The 23,851-nt window shown below is 33.5% G+C and overlaps 3 protein-coding genes and 3 non-coding genes across 8 annotated transcripts in view; 3 read left to right on the plus strand and 3 right to left on the minus strand.

The window, feature by feature from the left end:
- The first annotated feature begins 619 nt into the window (after positions 1-619).
- LOC132030514 (probable phosphopantothenoylcysteine decarboxylase) lies at positions 620-4,710 on the plus strand. 3 transcript variants are annotated; one of them, XM_059420168.1, is made up of 3 exons: positions 620-926; positions 3,441-3,788; positions 4,215-4,710. In XM_059420168.1, exons 2-3 carry the CDS (start codon positions 3,453-3,455, stop codon positions 4,506-4,508), a joined length of 630 nt encoding a protein of 209 aa, XP_059276151.1. In that variant the 5' UTR covers positions 620-926; positions 3,441-3,452; the 3' UTR covers positions 4,509-4,710. The 3 variants fall into 3 exon arrangements, with proteins under 3 accessions (XP_059276151.1, XP_059276152.1, XP_059276153.1); XM_059420169.1 differs by having other exon boundaries at positions 637-767; XM_059420170.1 differs by lacking the exon at positions 620-926 and adding an exon at positions 1,372-1,693.
- A 502-nt stretch (positions 4,711-5,212) lies between these two features.
- Positions 5,213-5,298, minus strand: LOC132032284 (small nucleolar RNA snoR114). The gene has a single exon (XR_009408424.1). It is a non-coding gene; the product is annotated as a small nucleolar RNA snoR114 (small nucleolar RNA).
- An 8-nt stretch (positions 5,299-5,306) lies between these two features.
- TRNAG-GCC (transfer RNA glycine (anticodon GCC)) lies at positions 5,307-5,377 on the minus strand. Its single transcript has one exon. It is a non-coding gene; the product is annotated as a tRNA-Gly (tRNA).
- A 3,203-nt stretch (positions 5,378-8,580) lies between these two features.
- On the minus strand, positions 8,581-8,667 carry LOC132032285 (small nucleolar RNA snoR114). The gene has a single exon (XR_009408425.1). It is a non-coding gene; the product is annotated as a small nucleolar RNA snoR114 (small nucleolar RNA).
- An 8,276-nt stretch (positions 8,668-16,943) lies between these two features.
- LOC132030516 (uncharacterized) lies at positions 16,944-22,339 on the plus strand. The gene is made up of 2 exons (XM_059420171.1): positions 16,944-17,178; positions 20,720-22,339. The coding sequence occupies exons 1-2, from the start codon at positions 17,083-17,085 to the stop codon at positions 21,917-21,919; spliced, it is 1,296 nt and encodes a 431-aa protein (XP_059276154.1). The 5' UTR covers positions 16,944-17,082; the 3' UTR covers positions 21,920-22,339.
- A 1,237-nt stretch (positions 22,340-23,576) lies between these two features.
- Positions 23,577-23,851, plus strand: part of LOC132031864 (glutathione S-transferase T1-like) — a 4,332-nt gene continuing 4,057 nt past the window's right edge. Inside the window, exon 1 of the mRNA XM_059421746.1 lies at positions 23,577-23,638. Within this exon, the coding sequence (XP_059277729.1) occupies positions 23,577-23,638 (62 nt within the window). The remainder of the gene's footprint in view (positions 23,639-23,851) is intronic.

Raw genomic sequence — 23,851 nt, forward strand, 5'->3', positions numbered from 1 at the left:
GATCAAGGCTTAAACATTATGCTTAAAATTTTATGCATTCAGAATGGTATGAAATGTGTATATCTTCCTCAAGACTTAGAATTTCATTCACATTGTTTGTATATAAATTTCATATTAGGTTTTAAAATTAATACAACTACACAACATTGTAACAATTTTTTCATACAATATTCAAGGCTTAAAGTTTTAAGCCAAAATTTTGTATATAAAATTATATTAAAAATTTTGCTCACATACATTTCATACAACTTTAATACATAGAAATATGAGGTAATTTTTAAGCCATTGAGCAAAAAAAAAATTAATATTTAAAAAAATATATATAAAATTTTTTTTTTAAAAATAAAAATATTTTTTTAAAAAAAATATTTTTTTTATAAAAAATATATATATTTTCTGGAAAAAAATAAAAAAACGAAAAATATATATGAAAATCCGTCAAGTAATATATCGTTATGTTTTGTAAATAAGTATGGTTAGTTTCGTAAATATTTCTCCTTAACACGTATATATACGTAGTTTCCCAAAAAGTAAAAGTTGGTAGTTGGTTAAGCCCAAGTTGTTGTTGGGCCAGAAGAAAGCCTTCTATACGAAAAGCTATTTTATTTGCTTAGTTTATCCCGCCCTTTAAAATCCCCATTATAATTCACCGTCGCCGGAACTCCCATCACCGTCGCTGGACTATGCGACGGTAAACAAAAGTATACTACTTAAGTTCGGTTTCAAACATATTTACGCTCAAGTCCTCAGAAACCTTTCTTATTCCAGTTAGCACCTCTACTTTTTGACTTTCTCCACATACTCTTCCCTTCACTTTTTTTTTTTTTTCCAACTGTTTATCTCTCTTACAGATCTCAATCAATTTAGCTAAGCACTTGTTATTTGAACTTCTGGTTGTAAATTTCCTGAAGACTTTGCTCAATTAGGTAAATTTTCTACTCAAGCTGCTGTTCTCAATTTTATTGAGCTAATTTTTCTCTCGTGTATTTTCTATGTTTAATTATGCAATGGTTATATCTGGTCTATTAAGATTAGGCAAAAGTTCATTCTTTAGTGAAATGTTTTCTGTTTCGAAATTGTTTTTGTTAATATCCTTTTGATGCATGACACAGTTGAGATATAATTTAGGGTGTGTTTACGGAAAATGTTTTCCAAGAAAATATGTTCTCGGAAAATAAGTGATTTTCCTGCTCATTTTCTTGTGTTTGGTACGCAAGTTAGAAAATGTCTATGTTAAGAGCATTTGCATATATTTAAAGCAAAACAATAAGAGGTTTTTGAATTCAGAGTGCAATTTCTGGTGGTGGCAGTTTTTTTGGGGGGGGGGGGGGGGGGGGTGGGGGGGGCTGTTTTTTTTATTGTTCCGGAAAATGTTTTCCCTCAAATTTTTAAAGAAAACATTTTCTCCTATTTTGAGGAAACATTGTTCAAGATATCTAGTGCAACCAAATAAGAGAAAATAGGAAAACATTTACCATGATTCCAAACATACCCTTAGAACCTATATGTGTGTCTCTATTAGACCTCATCGAACTGTGCTAAGTGATGTGATTTGGTTTCATACATGTGCTTGTGGGAGCTAGCAGGTATCCCGTGGAATTAGTTGACGTGCGAGCAAGCTGGCCTAGACAGGACACCACGGTTATCCAAAAAAAGAAGTGATGCGATTTGGTTTCAAACTTGTATTGTGTAGGTATATATGTGAGGTTTAGAGAAAAACTAGTTTCTGTTAACTGACAAATTATTTTAGTGTCAAAAATCAAAATGAGACTGGTTCAAATCTAAGTTGCTCGGACTCGGGTGCAGGTGTCCGATACGGGTGCACATCAGAGGTCGGATCCTTCATGATCTAAATTTTAAGATTCGGGGATACAGATCCAAGTATGGATACGGATGCGAGGGTTCGGACTCTTCCCACTAGTTTGTTATTGAGATCCAGCTGATTGTTAATTGGTTGATCCTCTTTTTTCTTTTTCTTGGGGGGAAGGGGTTATGAGCAGAGAGAGAGAAGCAACAATACCACATGCTATTTGGTGGACAATTTGGATAGAAAGGAATTGCAGAATTCTTAAAGGCAACAGGAGAAGCATACTTAGTCTTAAGTTTAGATCTTTTTGTTAGCTAGTTTAATGGTGCAACCTGATTTTGTACTTGATGTAGATGCCATGTTAGATATGATCGCTTGGATTTGCACAACTTGTAACTATGTTTTTGATGCACTAGCTTAGTGCTGTTCCATCTTATAAAATACCTTATCTTGATTTTTATTTTATTTTTTTAAAAGAAGCAACCAAAGAAGGATATAGATGATTAATGTGGCCGAACCAAAATAAATTGGAATTGAGATATTGTTGATTGAACTAAGCAGATTCTTTTGGAAAATGAAATTCTTGAGTACACAAGCAGGATGTTTTCCTATGTGCCTTCTCAATCTTCCCTAATATGCAGAGTTGGATGTGTATAAGTTGAGTTCATATTGATGTTTCTCTTTTTGAATGACTATTTGATTTGACTCTCTACATATTATGAATGGGTCCTGTCCTTTTCTTTTTCAACGGGTCCTCTCCTTTTATCTGCTCATATGCTAATGTGTTGGGGTGGGAGTCCTTGAAAACTTGTCTTTTTCTTTGAGAACACTTTGATTGAATAACCTATTATAATGCCGAAATTTTGTTATGGACTTGGACTATAAGGGATTGGGCCCGTCAGTACGGTTTCCAGAGTTAGCCTGTTGAGCTATAGGTCACACGAAGTATTTTCCAAGCCCATAACACTTGAGAAAGAAACTGATGGTGATACTTGGATCCAATCCATGAGCCCCAAGATAAGTTTGAAACTCACTTTCAAAGATGAGGAATCTAGAAATACCATGATGGAAGGAGGATTACAACCTTTGATTTCTAAAGAAGGTTGTTACAGTCAATGACTCACAACAACTAGTTCTCTACAAGAATGGGAATGGATGGACATCAGTTGGAGTGTCCGATAAAAAATGATTAGCCAATGTGACCCTAGGCCAATAAAGATTAGCCAAGCTGAGGTTAGTTTGCTCGAGTTCAGGGTTAGTTCAGCAGAATGAAAGACCAGCAAACCAATTTAGCCGAATTAAGTACCAATTAACCAGTTCAGGTGAGCAACATGACCAGTAAGCAAGTGAAAGTTCAAACCTTTGAATGTACATCAGCTGATCAGCTGGTGGCCAACTGTTTTGATGTTCGTGAAGAGTTACGGTTAAAATGGGTTTGAGAATTTAAGATAAGCATGGATTTGACCACACCTAGGGTGAGCTAAGTCCAAAGAATTATGATTGTGAAGCAAGTTACCAGGGGTGATCTCTTTCTTATCTATTGCTGTGCTGACATTCTCCTTCGTTGCACGCATGTCCAATTACTTGCTTCTTTCTGTTGGTGCAGTAAAGAATCCTTTTTTATGTTTCACAGGTTAGGGTAGATATGGATCCTATGAGTTCAGAGATGGAACCAGCTCAGATGAACAGTGCACCTAGGAGACCTCATATTCTTCTTGCAGCAAGTGGAAGTGTGGCTGCTATTAAGTTTGCCAATCTTTGTCGTTGTTTTTCTGAATGGGCAGAAGTTAAAGCAGTTGCAACAAAACCTTCTCTTCATTTCATAGACAAAGCTTCACTTCCGGAAAATGTCATTCTTTATACTGATGAGGAGGAATGGTCCACTTGGAAGAAGATAGGTGATAGCGTGCTACACATTGAGCTCCGCAGGTGGGCTGATATTATGGTTATTGCCCCTTTGTCAGCAAACACACTTGGGAAGGTGATGTATCATTCCACGGTTTTATTCCTGAAATTTTCTTTCATGATAACACACATTCTGCCTCAAAAACACAATTTATTCGCTTATCCTAGTAGATTACAGTAGTAACGCATAGTCTTAAAAGCTCAACATAGGTAGTGAAAAGATAATTCACTGAAGATATGATAAAATTGGCTTTTCCGGAAAGATTTTGGTAGCATGAGTGGCGGAATTCTTTATAAAACGGACTATAAACATTGTCAGACATATTAAGTGAACATGTCGATGCTGGAAGGTTAACATTAAGAGAGACACCAATTCAATTCCCCACATCATAGTTCGAAAAAGAAGGATTTGCCATGTCATAGTTTTTAAGTTGTTTGATGTTACTAGTTTACAGTGTTCTCGACTTTGCTAGTAAGCTGATATATGTCTTCTTTGCTGTAGATTGCTGGCGGACTATGTGATAACTTGTTAACCTGCATCATACGAGCATGGGACTACAATAAACCCCTTTTTGTGGCACCAGCCATGAATACATTGATGTGGAATAATCCATTCACAGAAAGGCACCTTATGATAATTGACGAGCTTGGGATCTCTCTTATACCACCAGTATCAAAGAGACTGGCTTGTGGAGATTATGGAAATGGAGCAATGGCTGAACCTTCTCTCATCTACTCAACTGTAAGACTCTTCTATGAGTCACGATCACAATCAGGTGGCAGCAACATGGCGTGATCCACAGATAATTAAACTCCGTTCGTCGGTTTGTACAAGTGATAGAAATTGTCAAAATTCAGGACCTCGAGTAATGTTACTTAGCATACGCCAGTTGTGTTTATTTTTTTCTTAAATTCTTCACCTCCCTAGTGTCATGTTTGTATCAAATTCAATCAAGGTTCATGTTCATTGTAGTCGATTGCCTCAGAATATTATGCAACTCTATAGAGTAACTGCTGCTAATTATGCATGTGATCATGATCATGACCATTCAAATGTGTGATGGGGGGAATCGTTGTAGCTGCTTTTGGGTCACAATATGCGTGTATTTTTGCGTGTTTGTGTTTCACAATATGATATCCTACTCATTCAATTATCCCTTAGAAGTGTTTTGTGATAACTTCACACCATTTGAAGTTGGTTACAATGCAGATTCAAAGATTTAAAAAGACGCTTGAATTAGAGTTTCCAAATTCAGACCACACCAGCTACGCCTTAGTCCCAAACAAATTGGGATCAGCTAGATGAATCATCAATGACCCATTTCACTATTAGGCTTTTATGTCATCATCAGACATTAAAAAAAAAAAAAAATGAAGTAAATTTTTTTAATAAAATGACCAAAAAGGTCCTCTATCATTTAAGTTCGTGTTGACAAATTTATGAAAAACATATAGAGAAATAACCAAAAAGCATCTCAACCAGAAGGAGCAAAAACTTGAAAGCTCAGAAGCACAATTTTTCTTCTGAATATATCAGAAGTGTGACGACCCATCGTTCACAAATAATGCAAGTAACATCACTGCTCTCAACAACTGCACCAGCCGGGAATCGAACCCGGGTCTGTACCGTGGCAGGGTACTATTCTACCACTAGACCACTGGTGCTTCTTGTTCAAGCGTCTAATGTGATGATTAAAGTACCAGGATATTCAGTTAGTTCAACCAAGATTGCTTATTTATGAGTTTTTGGTTCACATATATGATTGTGTGGATTTTTATAAGGGAAAAGGCTCAAATATACCCCTCTACTTTAATTTATTAGTCAACTTTGCCCTCCGTTAGTGAAAGTAGTCAAATATATCCCTCTACTTTAGTTTATTAGTCAACTTTACCCTCCGTTAGTGAAAGTAGTCAAATATACCCCTCCCGTTAATAAAATGTACACTTGTATCCTTAAGTGGATGGAAACCCCAAATTCAACTAAAATTAACCATTTTTAGAACGTGTAGATGGGTATACTTGGGTGGGCCTGATTATATTTTTTGGGTCGGGAGGGTCAACTTTTGGTTAATTTTAGCTGAATTAGAGATTTTCATCCACTTAAGGGTACAAGTGTACACTTTATTATCGGGAGGAGTATATTTGACTACTTTCGCCAAAGGAGGACAAAGTTAACTAGTAAACTAAAGTAGAGGGGTATATTTGACCCTTTTCCCTTTTTATAAGTAACGTGCTTTTGATCATCCATTATATTGAAAAATCATAATTTTCATCCCTAAACATGTCTTTTAATTGTCCTTTTAATGTTGAGCTTTCAAGAAATGCAGATACGACATGTGATAAACAAAACCTACTTTCTAGTGTTGGCGGAAATACCAATCCAACCTCCTAACCACACGCACCTCCAACCCCCCAACTCACTACCTCTAGCTTCTACCCCCCCCCCCCCAACCCCCCCTCCAACATTCCCTACTACCCTCAGGCATTTTGAAAAAGATGCTTCTTTCACAAAGTGGCTATTTTTATAAGATAACCAAATATATGCATACCTTTGCAAGTGGCCTTTTTATAAGACAACTAAAAAAAAAAAAAAATGAATTCTTTGCACTTTGAAAGACAACCCAAAAAAGTGACTATATTTGTAAAGTAGCCATTTTTTAAAAGTGACACAACAAATGTCTATTTTTGTAAATTGACCATTTTTTGAAAAGTGACATAAAATTGGCTATTTTACAAAAATGCATTTCTCTCAAAACGACCGAAAATGCAAATTTGCAAAAAATAGCAACTTCTTTGTCATTTTTCAAAAAATGGCCACTTTACAAAATTAGTCATTTTTGTGTCACTTTTAAAAATTGGCTACTTTACAGAAGTAGCCACTATCTTAGAAAGGGCACAATGCAAAATGCTTATTTTAATACTTTCACAAAGAGGCTATTTTGAAAAATGGCTACTTTTGCAAAGTAGTTAGTTTTAAAAGTAACAACTTTCACAAAATGACTATTTATGAAGATTGGCTACTTTCAAAAAGTGACTATTTTTAAAAAGTACTCCCTCTGTTTCAATTTATGTGAATCTCTTAATATTTGGGGAGTCTACGAGGTGGTTCTTTGACCACATTTTCCTTATATTATTCTAAAATTATTTGAATTATAAATTATCATGACTTATAGTATTTTTTATATAGTTTCTGAATATATAAATTTTATTTTTACAAACTTGGTAAATGTATGTCAAAATTTACTGTTAAAGTTATAAAGTTTGACTCTCGTACTTCGAAAAAGTTCACATAAATTGAAACGGAGGGAGTATCTACTTTCAATGTTGCTATTTTCTAAAAGTGACTACTTTTACAAAGTTACTATTTTCTTAAGTGACAAATTTTGCAAAACGACTATTTTTTAAAAGTAGTTACTTTTCGCAAGTAATATTTTTAAAAGGCGGCTACTTTTGTGGGATTTCACTGGGTATGTTGTTGTTGACTTCTTTTGTAAGGTGATTACTTTTGTAAAGCTGCTATTTTTTAAAGTTACTATTTTCACAAAGTGCCTAGTTTTGCAAAGTTGAGAAATAGGGAAGGGGGAGGGGGTAGGGAGGTGAGAGGTGGGGGTTGGGTAGGTGGTTATAGGGGTGAGAGGGAGATGGAGGTAATTGGGGTGGGGTGGTTAAGTTGGGGTGTAGGTTAGTTAGGCGGGGTGGTGTAGGGTTAGTTAGGTGGTGGGGGTGGAGAGTGGGGGTGTAGGGGTGGTTAGGTGGTAGGGTAGGGTGAGGGGTAGTTTAGGTGGTGTGGGGGTGGTGTATGGGGTGGGGAGTGGGGGTTCGGGAGTGGCGGGGTGTGGAAAGATCGAGGGGCAGGAGTTGGGGGTGTTGGGTGGGTGGGAAGGAGACAATGAACTTACAATGTTACTTGTGAAAGTTGTTTTCCCTTCTTTCATTAAGAAAGTCATTTTCCTCATTTTCAAGAAACTTGTTTTCCTTGAGAAAATGTTTTTCAAAACATTTTGACCAACCAAACATGCGAAAATTGAAAAACATTTTCTTCCATACGAAACACACTCTTAGTACTCTGATACATCAGTCAATCAAATTTTCCGACTCTTTTGCATAGTGTTATTACTGTTTCTTCCTCTCTTTGTGTTCTTTTTTTCCTCTTAAGGTATATGTATTTAAGAAACTACAACAAAGTTAATTCCTATCCCCACATTTATCTTTTTAGTTGAGGTTAAATACTCTAGGATATTTTGTTTCTGTTTTATTGACACAAGAATTTGCTAAATGTACAATGACTCGATATAATTAAGTAACATAAGGACTTTTTGGCTATGAACGCCCTTGAATTATGCCCTAAACAGAACTTAAATCCTCGTATTATTATTGTAAACAAAAAATATTCCTAAACAAGGGTAGCTCAATAGAATTGATGACCTAAAGTCAAACCGATATATATATATATATATATATATACGTGCATCCCGAGCGTCGCGCGTGTATCTCGCGCGTCACACGTGTATCTCCTGCGTCACATGTGCATTCAGTGTCTGTAATGTCCAATGAATTTTCGTAATTAATTCGGGATAAAGATGTGATTGGGGAAGTAACAATGTCATGGCATACTTGAATATGGATAGAATTCGAGCTTAAATATGCATTTGTGATGGTAGAGGTGATTAGAGGGTAACATTCTCACATATTCATTTTCTTCAAATTCAGGCAAGCAAATGTGGCATGCATTCAGTATGAATTTGTGTCACCTGATGTACCATACTCATGTAAGCGCGAAAATGACCTGATCACTCTGGGGATCAATTTATGAAAAACATACAGAGAAATAACCAAAAAGTATGTCAACCACTAGGAGAAATAAAAGAGAGCTCAGAAGCACTTTTTTTCATCTGAATTTCAGATTAGGCGTGACGACCCATCGTTCACAAACTGTGCAAATATCATCATTGTTCTCAGATTAGTGCACCAACCGGAATCGAATCCTGGTCTATACCGTGGCAGCGTTCTATTCTACCACTAGACCACTGGTGCTTCTTGTTGTACAATCTAAACGAGAACATACCAAACTACAACAAATCGTTCACATTTAAGACCACATTTAGATGACAATACCTCCTTTTTAGTATAATTGTAATACCATGGCTCTGAAAGAAAAAAAAAGTAAATATCAATTTGAAACAGAAAGTGTGAAAATCAAGCAATATAGTCATCGATCAAGATCACAAGTTGAATGGTGACAATAGACTAACACCACTTATACGATGCACAATACCAGTTAGTACTCATTTTATGTTGAGATTGTTCTGAGATGGGTTGCGTTTCAACTACGAGTTCGGTAAGAATTGAGTAGTATTACGAACACCAACGAATTATTCTGGATGTTATGCTATATGTCATTTTTTTTTTTTGTTTAATGGACTAGCTTATCTAGTTATCTTAATTAGAATTTGGATAATGCAAAAAACAAAAGCAAAAAAACAAAACTGTGCTAGAATCTGGACTAGATTTGAAGATTGAAAAAGAGATCTCTATCTACTTTATTATCAGTTGACAACTTGACATAGTGGCACTTCTTGATAAAGCAACTCAATGTCAATGCACGAGCAGCCTCCAAAAATACTCGATGAAATAATCGCTAGAATAATAAATACTCGATAAAGTATTCTAGGTCTATACAATTGAATTAGACATTGTTTTTGAAAAAAAGAAGTTCAGATTGGATCAATAAACGAATAACTAGCATGTCTAAAATTTATTACGTCCAAAATGTGTTGTGTTAAGGTGGAAAATAATAAATACTCGATAAAGTAATCTAGGTCTATACAGTTGACTTAGACATTGTTTTTTTTTTTTTTTTTTTTTTTTAAAAGAAGAAGTTAGATTGGATCAATAAACGAATAATTTGCATGTCTAAAATTTATTACGGGCCTGTTTGGAAAGTCACCTAGGTAATTGGAATTGGGTGTAATTACACAGTTTGGCCTGTTTGTTTGACCAAGTAATTATACAGTTAGGTGGGAATTGGGTGTAATTGTGAGGGTGTAATTACACTCTCCAATTCTCAAGTGGGGTTGAGAATTGGATGTAATTACACCCTATAATTACAGGGTTACTTTTTAGTTTGTTTATTTTATTATTTCTATTATTTTAATTTCTTTTGATTTTAGTTTATTTTTTATTTCTATTATTTTAATTTCTTTTTTATTTTTACTTTTTAATTATTTTAATTTTTTAAAATGTATTTTTCTTTTTATATTATTTATTTTTCATTTCCCTTCTTCTCATTCCTAATCTTTACTTATTCTCGGTTCCATGTAAATGCTCGTATTTTTTTATTTTATTCATTTAGCAAACCGTGTTATTATTCTAATTTTTGGAACTACACCTCTTAATATCGGAAAGAACGAGTCATTAACAAACTTGGCATATAACGAGTGACGTTATTAAAGTAGAATTTCGTTGTGAATGAGGTTATAGACTTATACCCTTTCTTTTGAATTATTACTTAAGTTACGTTGAAACTTACTTATGTAATGTTGGAATTTGACATAAGAGTATTATGTTAAACTTTTTCTTTTGGATTTTGAATTTAGGTTATATTTTCAATTTTAAGTTATTTGCTTTCACATTGCATGTTGTTTATTTTTCACTTACATTTGATGGATTTTTTGTGTCAAACATTTGAATAATGTGGCATTATATTTATAAATATATTTTTTTCCGTCAAACATCCAATCCATGATGTTCTCACAACAAAGTCCTTCTTTTAAGTTTTATAATTAATTAAAATTTAAATATTATTAATTTGAAAAATATATATCAATTATTTTTTACAATATTAGTTCTAAATACATGATTATTAATTAATATATTTTCAAGAAACAATGTGTTATTGAATAACTAATTTAATATCATTTATAAAGGAAAATATTTTTTAAATATTAATTTTAATTTTTTTATAATTTTTTTTTTTTAAATTAAACTAATTGTATAATTACACTTGTGCAACCAAACAGCACGCTTGTAATTACACTGTAATTACATTATGATAAATAAACAGGTTGGGCTGAGTAATTACTACCCTAGTAATTACACCAATTCCAATTACCAGGCGGCTTTCCAAACAGGCCTACGTCCAAAATGTGTTGTGTTAAGGTGGATCGAGTGTCTCCACATAATTGAACTTCCAAGTTCCAACTCAAGTTTAGGCATGCATTAAAGGGTTAGGCTAAGTTTTTAATCAATGAGCAGTTGAGTTAATAATGGGTAATGGCTCAATTTACTAGGATTAAGATGAACAAACAATGAATTTGAATTTAAACCAGTAAAATTCAAAATTAGAGGTGATTTAAGTGTGGAAATTGAACCTTGATTTGCCTATTTAAAGTTTGAAGAAGTCATAATTGTCTTTTGGACAAAAAGGGGGAAAAAAAGCATATAGTGATTGCAGAATGATACAAGAAATTTCCTCCTTGACAGTAACAATTGACAAGAAAGTTAAGCTGTTTTCTTATGTTAGCATACAAAAATGACGGCAACTGCAAATAGTGGGCATCCTAGGAAACAATTTCTTGGATCCTAACACTTGTATTTTTTGTCAACAAAGTTAAGGACTTCAACTTTTAATTTTAGAAAATCTTTTACTCCTTCCGTTCCATGATAAGTGATTTTTTAAGTTAAAGTTTGAAGAAGTCATAATTGTCTTTTGGACAAAAAGGGGGAAAAAAAGCATATAGTGATTGCAGAATGATACAAGAAATTTCCTCCTTGACAGTAACAGTTGACAAGAAAGTTAAACTGTTTTCTTATGTTCGCATACAAAAATGACGGCAACTGCAAATAGTGGGCATCCTAGGAAACAATTTCTTGGATCCTAACACTTGTATTTTTTGTCACAAAATTTAAGGACTTCAACTTTTAATTTTAGAAAATCTTTTACTCCCTCCGTTTCATAATAAGTGATTTTTTAGGCTCATGCACACCCCTTAAGAAATTACTCATTCCTAAAAAATTAGGAGTGTTTTTACTAACTTATCCTTAATCAAGTTTTACTACTTTCTAGAAAGAAAAAAAAAAGGTAGTTAATAAATGTTGACTATTTAAATAAGGATAATATTGGAAGAATGTGCCCAAAGTCTTCTTGAAATATTAAAGCATCACTTATTTTGAAAAAAATTGAAAAACCTAAAAAATCACTTATTATGAAACGGAAGAAATACTAAGATACATTAACTTTGGGAGAAGCGGGGTTGTGTTTATACTTTATATTTCCTTTTTAGAAATTGATTTTCAAAAATATACTTGTTATTTTTGTGAATATCTATCTACCTTTGAGTTATGGTATCTAAGCTAACTTGTTCACATATCGATCATTTCATCAGATAAATGTCATACGTCACGAGCACGAGTATTGAGTTACTATGCTTAAACAAATATTTGTGTCTAAGAAACTAATAAATTTTCTGATATTTATGGTCTTAAACATGTCGTAATATTTGTGTGGCTATAAAATCTTTTCATTGAAGAGAAAATGAAAAATGCAGAACTAAATATTTTTTAAGTGTAAAATGTGTTACTTTTTATTAAACAGACTAAGAAAATATAACTAACCTAAACGGGATTGGAGGGAGTGACAAGGATTCATTTGTAGTTTTGAAGTCCTGCCATATAGAAGATTTCAAACTTCACTTTTATGGTTTACTGAGTCTAAGTCATAATCAGTTGCCAAAATTTAGGTGTAGATACTCATCCTCCCCACCAACTTTCCATAATATCTCCTGATTATTTTTCTGATAATACAGAGAAACTCTAGCTCCTGACACTTGTCTTATGAAAAAAGAGAAATATAAAAATATATATATATATATATATAATCCTCCTTTTGGGTTGAAAAGAAGATGATAAAAGGAAATATTTAATTTTTACGCTTTATTTTACTATGTGTTTTTCTTTAAATGCACAAATTAAATAGGCATTTGGCTATGAAAATCAAATATTTTTCACTTTATTTAGTATTTTGAAGTTGGAGTTGAAACTGTGTTTGGTTGTAGTTTTTGCAAAGAATATTTGGTTGTTTGAATGTATTGAAAGTGCAAAAAGTGAAAATAAGGTGTTGTTTGGCCATAAAAATTATTCACTTTTTTCCGGAATCAGCGTTTGGCCATGAAAATTCCGAATACAACTTGAACTTGTATTCCGGAATACCAAAAACTCAAAAAATTTGTTATTAAAAAAAATTTCACTTTTTTACAACTACATTTGACCAAAAACTACAATTTCAAAAACTACGCTAAACACAACTCCAACTCCAAAATTTCAAAAAAAAGTGAATTTTTTTTGATATCTATGGACAAATGGGGCCTAAGTTTTTTGGCATTTTTCAAATTCCAAATACAACTGCAAGATGTATTTAAAATTTTCATGGCAAACATTAATTTCCAAATAAATAAAAATGTTTTTTGAAAAAAAGTGAAAAATTTTCATGGTCAAACGGGCCTTAAGATAGTAAAGAACTTTTGAATCTTGTCATCACAAACTAAAAGTATGAATAATATATTAAAATGTCCTTTAAATTTTCTAATCTTAAGAATATCATATAAAGTAAGATATATAAATTAAAATTGAGGAAGAAATAAAACAAGGCTAGGGAAATTCACTATTTTGATGAAGAATATTTATATATTTCATTTTCCTCGTGTGGTTGTGAAAGAGAGAAGTTAATTTGATAGGATGATACCGACATAAAAGATGTCATATAATTATATTGTCTCTTTCTATAAATATAGGACGAAATATCCTTCTGTGATTTGGAAGTTAGAATATTAGAATGATGATAGTCAAATATCTATTCTTGGATAACAATTCATTATTTGCTCTTCATTAGTAGTGTAATAGTAAAGAATAGGGCAAATTACATTTAAGGTCGGCGGAATTTTTCAGTAAAACATTTTACTTATTATAGCCATTTTCTGATGATTCATGAAAAAGAAGAAAATGACTTCACGTATAGTCTCACTTATAGGCGTTGTCATTTTTCTTATAACTATCTTAATTTTTAATTTTATATTGCTCGCAAATACTTAGATATTATTATTAATGCTTTTATTACATGAAAATTTCATCAAAATATTCTCCAATATTATTACTAATCATTAGATTTTTTTTTTTAATGAAAAAAATTCACTCCGGAACCAAATATTGAAAGATATTATTTTTCCAAAAAAAAATTAAAAATACTCTAATCGTACTCAGCAATGAGGATACTTTTTATACCATAGGAAGAATAAGTAAGAAGTCTCTGTTGATTTTGAAAAATGAAAACCTGTGAAGTAAGATATCTTTTTTTAACCCTTAGCACCTGTAAAAGCTTTTCGTAGATAGATAAATATAGTAATGATCTTGAAAAGTAGCCCTAAATCTTTATAAGTCCGAGGTAAAATCATAGTGAAAATATCTGATTGAAAAGGTGAAAAAGGCAACTATAGCTTTGAAAAGGTTCTTTATTATCCCCAAGTATCTCATAAGGCTGTCATTATATATTATCATCATTCATCACAAAATGAGGAGTCCCCCCCCCCCCCGCGCCCGACCCCCCACGCCCCAATTTGAAATTAAAACATTTTGGGGCTAGGATTTCAACTTCACAAGAGCTCCAAAAAGTGAATTAAGAAAACATTTAGATTTATAAAAGGAAGAATTTCATATACTTCTCTCATTTTATTTCCACAATACTAATTTGCTTTGTGTTTTGGAATACTACAGTAATTTTCTTATTTTAAAATTTTGTAAGAAGTGTCAATTTCACCTTTTTTGAATGATGAAATTTGTGTAGTGCTTTGCAATTGCCCTTTTGTAACCTTAATTATTGAATTATAATTCTGTAAGACAACAAATAAAACCACTACGAAATGTAATGAGATTGCTAAGATCTATTTATTTCTTAATTAAAGCATTCCGAACCTTAAGAATGAATGAATTGACAGGAATGGCCTTACGCAATGCGAATCTAAATTAATCAAATCAAAGAAAGATCTTTATAAAAGAACAACAAACAAATGAACAGGAAAACAAATATAATGATCATTAATATGTTATATACACGTAAAACATACATTAAAATGTAGCACTTGTTAAGAAAATTATAGGGGGAAATTTGTGTTACAAAGACAAATATAAACGCAAATATTTGGAATTAACCCATTAAAGGTGATGTTTTTATTTTTTTCTTACTAACTTCTTTCTAGAAGAAGGTATTCAGCCTATAAATATATAAATAAAAAAGAAAAAAAAAAGCTTTTGTTCCAATTTAAAAGAATTGTTATATCAATCTCAGGAGTCAATGGTAGAGCTAGAGTAGAGTTTTCAAGTTCGATCAAATTTAGTAGTAATTTGATACAAATTCTGTATTTAAATTAGAACCCCGAACCTTAAACTTCAAATTCTGATTTCGCCCTCCGTCAAATATTTCCCCAAACAATTTATGCCCCTTTTTTTTTCATTCTTATTCCTCTATGTGTAATTTACTCCAAGTAATTTTCGTTAATGACTATGATAAATAAACAAGTAGTAGTAGTAATAATAGCGACGTTATAAGAAATGCAGAAAACGATGAGCCAAGCGTGTACGTTAGTTCAAGTGGGGGACTAAAAGAGCGAGGTGGGGCCTAACATACGCCGGAAGGAACAAGGAGGGTGCGCATAAAAAGCCATCGAGAAAAATAGATGTGCACACGTGCGCACTCATTGGCCTAACAAAAAGTAAACATCGGTAACTTAAATTACTTTAGTATTTAAATAACAATAATAGTAGAGTGGTTACTTTTTTACACTTAGCTTGTACTATATTATAAATTAGTCAATAATTTGTGGTCCTAATAAGACCAAATTACCCTCAATAGTATGGTCGAATATATAGATTGGCTTTTATTTTTTTAAAATGTCTTATATTTTAATGATTTCATTTTCTTAGGACACTTTTATTTTTCAAATAAAATCTGAAAAGTGTTTTTCTTGCATAAATGCATATTTTAGTAGTAGCATATTGATACCAGGATTGACTAAATTTGTTTGTTTAGGTTTATCTATTGTTGAATTGTCAATATCAATGATTTATTTTCTTCTTATCCTCTGTTGTTTATTAAGTTTTTTTTTTTTTTGAGTGTGTGTTGGAATAATTTTGCTATTTATGTCATGCGGATCTCATGAGATGAGTCATTATTTAATAAGTTCATGTCAAAATTGTGGTGGTGGGGGTGTCTAATTCAAGTATTAGGTGGAATTTATTTTTATCATGCATCTCGTTCATTTCATATCGAAGACATCAAATTTTGAATGGAATTACTAAATTTTCTTTTTACAGTAAAATATGGAAGGAATGGATTTGATGAAAGATTATCTAGTGTTTATATCAAAGTTTAATGAGTATACGCTATGCTTTGTCACTTATTTAGTCATAAATCACTATAGATTAATGTGCTTTTATGATAAAAAATTTGATTGTTTTTTTGGTAATAAATAATGACATATTACCATAGACAAACCAAATATTTACACTTAAAGGGCACTCTAGAGATTCTAAACACCTTCTAGAAGGGCGTTAGCATCCCAAAAATGAGAGACATAATTGATTTCAATCAAAAGAATAACCTCATCTTATATCTAGAATGATATTAAAAAAATGAGATATAAAATGTTTATCTATTAATCTACTCGCACAACAAAAAAATCATGATATACTAAAGTAAATTAATTAAATCGGATAAAATAAAAAGTAGTAATTGTTAGTGACAAAACATTTTTCTTGTTAGATTAAAACCTAACAAAGGTAGCAAACATTATTTTTTCCTTTAGGTAATTTAAAAATAATTATTCCATTCAACTCTACTATTAACGAAACCAACCATATCAAAAAGTAATTAAGAATGATACCAAAATCTTAAATAATTAAAAAGTGAAAATACATTAAATGTGGCTAGCAAAATTCAGGTGCCCCTATTCAATTCCAAAGAAGCCCATTATCGTAATTTCACTATCCCCCAAAAAACATTAATTAAAAATTTAACCTTTACAATATAACCTTTTAGTAATTACCACCTTTTACCAATAATAATAATAACCCCATTATTAATATTGTTATATGAAAATCACGTAAGTAAAGTCATTGCCGTGTTTGACCTCCAAAGCCACCATCACCCATGGCCAATACATATAATAAATACATAAATAAATTTATATATAACCATTACATAAAAATATATTGTACTCGTATTGATGAACATTGAAGAAATCAATTTACTTCTTCTCCAAATTTATTCGGTTACTTTGATTTATTTATTTTTCTGAGAAAAATCGAAAAAAAAAATAGTGATTATGAGTAGAGTTGATAGTACTTTGGAAACTATAAATGCTGCTGCTACTGCAATCGCTTCTGCTGAAAATAATCGTGTTCCTCAACCTTCTGTTCAGGTAAAATTCACTTCCATTTTAATTCTGTTAAATCCTTCTTTTTTTTTTTTTTTGGAAAATATGTATAGATCGTTTTGAAGGAATAATAATCATTTTTTATCGGACTTTAATTATTTTTAATTTTTTATATTGTATGTTTCACTTTGATTTGAATTCGGTTAAAGCCGTATATTGGAATATATAGATCGTTTTGTGTTTCGATTCGATTTGAAACTTTTTTTTTTTTTTGGAATTAAAAATTATTTTGTGTTTCGTAATCGTGTTCGTCAAGTTTCGGTTCAGGAAAATTTACTTCGATTTGAATTCGGTTAAAGCTGTATATTGGAATATATATATATATAGATCGAATTGTGTTTCACTTTGATTTGAATTCGGTTACTTTTTTTTTAGGAATTTAAAAATCATTTTGTGTTTCTGTTTGATCTAAATCGTATTACAGCTTTTTATTGGAGTTTAAAAGCTTTTTTTATTCGCTTTTACAAGTTTCGTATAAATGCTTTTTTTTTCTTTCCCTGGAATATGTAGATCGTTATGTGTCTACTTTGATTTGAGTGCAGTTACATTTTTTTTTTTTTTTTTTTTTGGAATTTAAAAATCATTTTGTGTTTCGTTATTTGTGTCTATATCTGATTATAGTTTTTTTTTTTTTTGGAGTTAAAAAATGTTTTTGTGTTTCACTTTGATTTGAATCTGGTTATAGCTTCTTTTTCGGAATTATAGATCGTTTTGTGTTTCACTTTGATTTGAATCCGGTTATGGTTTTCTTTTACTTTTTGGAACTTATAGAACGTGATTAATATTGTTGAGCTCAGTGTTAACTTATAGATCGTGATTAATATTTTTTGAGTTCGGAGTTAACTTAATTGAAGCGTTTTGATGGTTTCTAGGTTGTTAAAATTGAAGCTTTTTTTCTAGAATTGCGAGGGAGATTCATAGATCACAGATCACCGAACTTTGGTATAGTTGTTGTTCCTTGCATTAAGAACTGAGATATGTGTTACATTTAACAAAGAATGATGTTACATATTTGATCTTCTGATTGGGAATTGCTTGGTGTCATCCTGGTGATATTGTAATTGTTATAAATGCTGTCTCCTCTGTCGGAATTTGGGATACATCTGCACTTTTCATCCTGTATAACAAATAGTGGAACTTTTCGAGACAGAAATTACTCTCTGAATGGCAGTTCATTAAAAGAAAAGTGTCAATCTATTGAAAGTTAGTGTTAGTATTATTTGTCATCAAAAAGTATTATTTGTTTCGTGTTGGAAGTTGGATAATATGCGTCACTTCTCATGATATGTGTGCTATCAACAAGTGTACTCAAAAGTGTTTGACTGAGTGAGGAAGGAGGGACGCGGAGAGATATGGTTTCAAATTCTTGAATTATGTCTGAAAGGAAGAAAAGGAAAAGGAGATAAGGCAATGGATTTTGTAACCTCTTCCAATGAACTAGAAAAGGCGACCCGCTGGTATGAGAAACAAGAGTTCTAGTAACGACAAATGAACTAGAAAAGGCGACTCGCTGGTGTGAGAAACAAGAGTTCTAGTAAGGACAAGTGAACTAGAAAAGGCGACTCGCTGGTTTGAGAAACAAGAGTTCTATTAATGACAGTGATTTAATATATATATCATTTGCTTTCTTTTCTTAATCAATCCAAGATCAAGAATATCTGTCACTTTATGAACTCTTTTTGGGCCCGTTTGGCTTAGCTTAAAAAAAGCAGCTTATATGCTGAAAACAGCTTATAAGCCAAAAAGAATAAGTTTGGGCTACCCCAACTTATTTTTTTGGGCTTATTTTAAGCACAAAATTGCTGGCTTATAAGCAGGCCAGCCAAACACTCACAAAAGCTGAAAGCTGTTTTCAACAACTTATAAGCCAATCCAAACGGGCTCTTTCTCACTTTATGAACTCTTTTTCTTCTTAGTGGCGCCACTTTCCTTATCATCCATAAGTAGCATCTGCAGCCACGTCTAACTGGAGTGGTCTTTCTTAATCTTGTTTCTAAAAGCTATCTAGCCAAAAGTGTTACTAGAAGTGATTCTTTCGTTCGTAAAGTGATGCAGTAGTGCAATACTCAGTTATGCGTTTCAGAGGGCCGACTTATTTATCCTTTTCAAGTAAGCAGAATCAGATTTTTAGAAGTTCCAGATTTAACAGATGCAGATATCATTATTATTCCAGCGATTGAATTTACACCACTCAGCTTACCAGCAAATATAACAAACCTGAATTTCTATTTTTGAAGGAGAAAGAAAATATTTCTCTTGTAATAGATGCTTGTGTGATTTATGCTTTTGGTGCAAAAGAGTGTTCTAAGTGAATTAGAAGACATTCTGGATCTTTTGGACCCACTCACTGCTTTTGGTCTCAGATCCCTACTATAGAGTGTCCTTGTGATACCACAAATTGCTTCATTCACACGTTTAAATATGTTTCAAAAGGCAAAATGTGTACATTTTGTCATATCAAAACTCTTCCTGTGAATTCAATAGATCAACTGTAGATCTTCATTAAGTGAGGCTATTATGAAAGCTGGTTTCCTGTTTTAGTCGAAGTGAAGGAGCGTTTTGATATACCTCCTAGGCTAAGTTAAGAGGCCAAAACATATAAGCGCTTAAGTAAATGGCCCTTGTTTGAAGCGGATGGCTGTGGAAATGTTGTCATGCTCTCTAGTCAGTTATGGACAAATTGTATACATATTTGTTACTTTGTTTTCTGGTGCCTCCCTCCTCTTCTTCGTTGTTGTTTTATTTGGATTTTCTTTTGATATTTTCTGGTGTTCACAATTTTCTCGAAATACGTATGCGTTTATAATTGATCTTACTACATAAGAATGTGCATGATACTTCAACAGAGTTCTTTTCCCCTCTTTTTCTTAACAAATATATTGGGTAGGGGGAAGGGGAAAAGAATTGGGAGGAGGTGGGTGAGAATCGAACCATTTACCTTAAGGACACAAGGTAGAAGGCCACCAGGGAAGTCTTCCTGCATCCCCTTCATTTTGATTGACACTCTTATGACATTTCAAACTCTTAAGTGTTTTTATTCCTGCATTACTCTCTTGTGCTTTTTCCTGGCATAGAACCCATCCTGCTGGACGGTCTGTTTTTGTCCAGCCGCAGAACATTATTTGGTTTATATGAACAGACTTAATTAATTCTTCAAGGTTAAAAATAAATTCTCTCAGCTCTCTGACTATTACTCTGGATTCATCTGTCCTCCAATTTTCTTTAACTGTTCAATTATATGGACTAACCTCTTCAAGGTTGCTTGTATCTATTCTTTGATTTTATTTCCTTGACTGCTTGATTGTAAGAAACAATTAAATTGCACGCATCCTTGTTTTAAAACAGTATCTAGAAACGATGCTGTTTTATTTTCTCTAATTCCCTGTCCTCTCTGCTCTCGGGTGTTATCCTGAAGAAACTTGTTTTATGCATTAACATCTTGATAATGCTTTGACTTAACTGGGATTTCCTTGTTCATTTTATGAGCAAATCTCATCATCTCTTGCACTTTAAATTTGTTCAACAGAAACGAAGATGGGGAAGCTGCTGGAGCATGTATTGGTGTTTTGGGTCTCAGAAACAGACAAAGCGAATCGGACATGCAGTTTTTGTTCCTGAAACAACATCCACTGGGGCAGATAGACCTGCCGCTAATAGCTCAACTCAAGCTCCTTCAATAACGCTTCCTTTCATTGCACCTCCCTCATCTCCTGCATCGTTCTTGCCATCTGAACCTCCTTCAGAAACCCATTCACCAGTTGGCTCGAAATGCATGTCTACATATTCTCCCAGTGGACCTGCCTCAATTTTTGCTATTGGGCCATACGCTCATGAACCTCAACTGGTGTCTCCACCTGTGTTCTCTACATTCACTACCGAACCATCTACTGCTCCGTATACCCCTCCTCCTGAGTCAGTGCACTTGACTACACCTTCATCACCTGAGGTACCATTTGCTAAGCTTCTTGACCCCAACCACCAAAATGTTGATGCTGGTCAGAGATTTCCTTTTGCCCAGTATGAATTTCAATCATATCAACTTCAACCAGGGAGTCCAGTGAGCAATTTGATCTCGCCTGGGTCAGCCATATCTGTATCTGGAACCTCATCTCCGTTTCTTGACCGTGAGTCTAATCCTGGACGACCTCAGTTCCTGAACCTGGAGAAAATAGCCCCTCACGAATGGGGATCTCGGCAAGGATCTGGGACTTTGACTCCTGATGCAGTATACCCCAAATATCATGATAGCTTCCTTCTCAATCATCAGAACTCTGGTGTTCCTCGTCTTCCAAAACCATTTAATGGATGGAAAAATGATCAAACAGTGGTTGATCATAGAGTTTCTTTCGAGATAACAGCAGAAGACGTTGTGAGGTGTGTGGAAAAGAAACCATCAATGTTGATGAAAACTGGATCAATTTCTCACAACAAACGAGAGGAAAACCTGGCTGAAATGTCAAATGGACAGGAATTGGACGGGCATGAGCCTTCCAGCGAAATACGTGAGGGATCATCTACTGACGGAGAGGATGGACAGAGGCATCAGAAGCACAGATCCATCACTCTCGGATCCTCCAAGGAATTTAACTTTGACAATGTGGATGGAGGATATCCTGATAAAGCTACTGTTGGCTCTGATTGGTGGGCCAACGAGAAGGTTCTCGGAAAGGAGGGTGCGCCGTGCAATAATTGGATCTTCCCTGTGATGCAACCAGGTGTCAGCTAACTGGTTATATCGCTTTGGTAAACCCAGACCATACTAATAAGCTGCTGCTAAGCGGCCCTAAAGTTTCAATACAACCAGCAGCAAATACCGGAACTCTTGATATCAAAATGTACAAGGACAAGGCGTTGAAGGTGGTGATGATGTGCAGCAGGACTGATATAGGAATTGATACGAAGGCTGTTTTTTTGGCACTTAATGGACTTAGGAAAAGATAGATAGGGATGTATTTTAGGAATTACCATTTGATAAACTAGTTTTGCTCTCCCCTCAGTGAGAGTTTTACATTTAACTTGTAGTCTACTTTTTCGCCTTGCAGCTCTTCTATGTATAACATAAATAATTTTTAAAACAGTGTAGATGATGTTGAGCAGAAACTCCATATCCTTGAGCGCCCCTTCCCATACCATCGCATCTTCGTCATGCCTGTGGCCTTCGTTTCCCACAATTTTGCACATTGGTTCTCTCTCCATAATGTGTCCGACAATGGGTGTTCTGTCTCTCTGGTATAATCTTATCTGAATATCTTTGCCGTGGCAGCTACTAAAACAGTTCGTTCTTTTATCTGGTCTTCAATCATACAGTTCACATGTTTGATTTTATATTATTGAACTGAGACAAATTTCAATAGAGTGACGTAGAATGCGGGGATCCTTACTTTATTTTGGATTGATTGTAATAATCGTTCTTATTTGACCATTGATATTTTCTTATTCTCCTAAAAGATTTTTATGAAAACAAATTTCTGAAATCGCAAGGAAGAAGGGTGATTAGGATACAGTCACAAACCTCTTTATAATGACAGCGTTTGTCCAAAAATTTCATAACTGCTTATGTATGTACTGGCATTTCATGTTTGCATCTCATTTAGCTATTATAAACAAAACTATGCAATTTTTTTCTGTATTTTTTATGTTTTAAACGAAAACAAAATACTTGTTAGAAGTCATCAACAGGCCCTCCAACTTGTCCGTGTATTCTACTTAAACCCTCCAACCGAGACTTGATCGGTTAGACACACCAACCTTCACGAATGTGTGTCAATTTAACACCTGATGTTGAGATGGCACAACAAGTGGTATTCACTTGATAATGGGCGCGCGTGAAACATTGTTGCAACATATTTTTCCTTTTTTTTTTTTCCTTCAAATTTTTGTTTCTTTTTTTCTTCTTTCTCATTTACTTTTCTTTTCAAATAAGGTTATTTCTCTTTCTTCTTCTTTCTACTAGTATGTCACCGGACCACCGTCAGAATGTTGCCGGAGATGATATTTTCGGGCGAGTGAGAATTTCGGCCTTATTTTTACGCTTTTTGGATCTGAAAAAACGAAACTTTTTTTTAAAGGAATTAAAAAGACAAAGAAAAGAGGGAGAAAGCTGAGACCATTACACCACCATGTCAGACAACCTGACCACCATCTCTGAGCATCGGCGGAGATAATATTTTCTGGCCAGATAATGAAGTTTTTTTTAAATGAAATAAGATGTAAAAAAAAAAAAAAAGATGTTAGGTGTTTTTTGTGTGGATTCCGATGATAATCCAACGCCGGATCTGATGATGAGGAAGAAAAACGGGGAAGGGATGGGGTGGAGGTGGGGTGAGGAAAGAGGGAAGGGGGAGCGAGGGAGGGAGAGAAATTGGGGGAAATAGGGGACGACAATGGCTGACCAGTTCACTCGGAGGCGTTCACTGGCGGGGGTTCACTTGGGGAAGAAGAAAGGGTGGGGTTGGGTAGCATGGGGGTGGGGTGCAAGAAAATAGATTTTTGCTTCTTTTTTTTTTGAAATAATTTTTTATTAATTAAATAAGTTTTATATTTCTTTTTCTTAATTTACAACTTATTTTTTATAATTATTTTGGGCTCACATGCCACATGTCATTGTTCCATTTGTTGTTTCGCCACATTATTTGCGTCTAAGTTACACACCCTTTAT

Source organism: Lycium ferocissimum, chromosome 9 (assembly GCF_029784015.1).
Source record: "Lycium ferocissimum isolate CSIRO_LF1 chromosome 9, AGI_CSIRO_Lferr_CH_V1, whole genome shotgun sequence".
NCBI classification, from domain to species: Eukaryota; Viridiplantae; Streptophyta; class Magnoliopsida; order Solanales; family Solanaceae; genus Lycium; species Lycium ferocissimum.

Excerpts from the sequence above, each read along its gene's own strand:
- LOC132030514 (XM_059420168.1), top strand. The coding sequence starts at position 3,453 with ATGGATCCTATGAGTTCAGAGATGGAACCAGCTCAGATGAACAGTGCA. Across the intron at positions 3,789-4,214 it reads CAGCAAACACACTTGGGAAG|ATTGCTGGCGGACTATGTGA; the intron begins GTGATGTATCAT and ends TCTTTGCTGTAG.
- LOC132030516 (XM_059420171.1), top strand. The coding sequence starts at position 17,083 with ATGAGTAGAGTTGATAGTACTTTGGAAACTATAAATGCTGCTGCTACT. Across the intron at positions 17,179-20,719 it reads TTCCTCAACCTTCTGTTCAG|AAACGAAGATGGGGAAGCTG; the intron begins GTAAAATTCACT and ends TTTGTTCAACAG.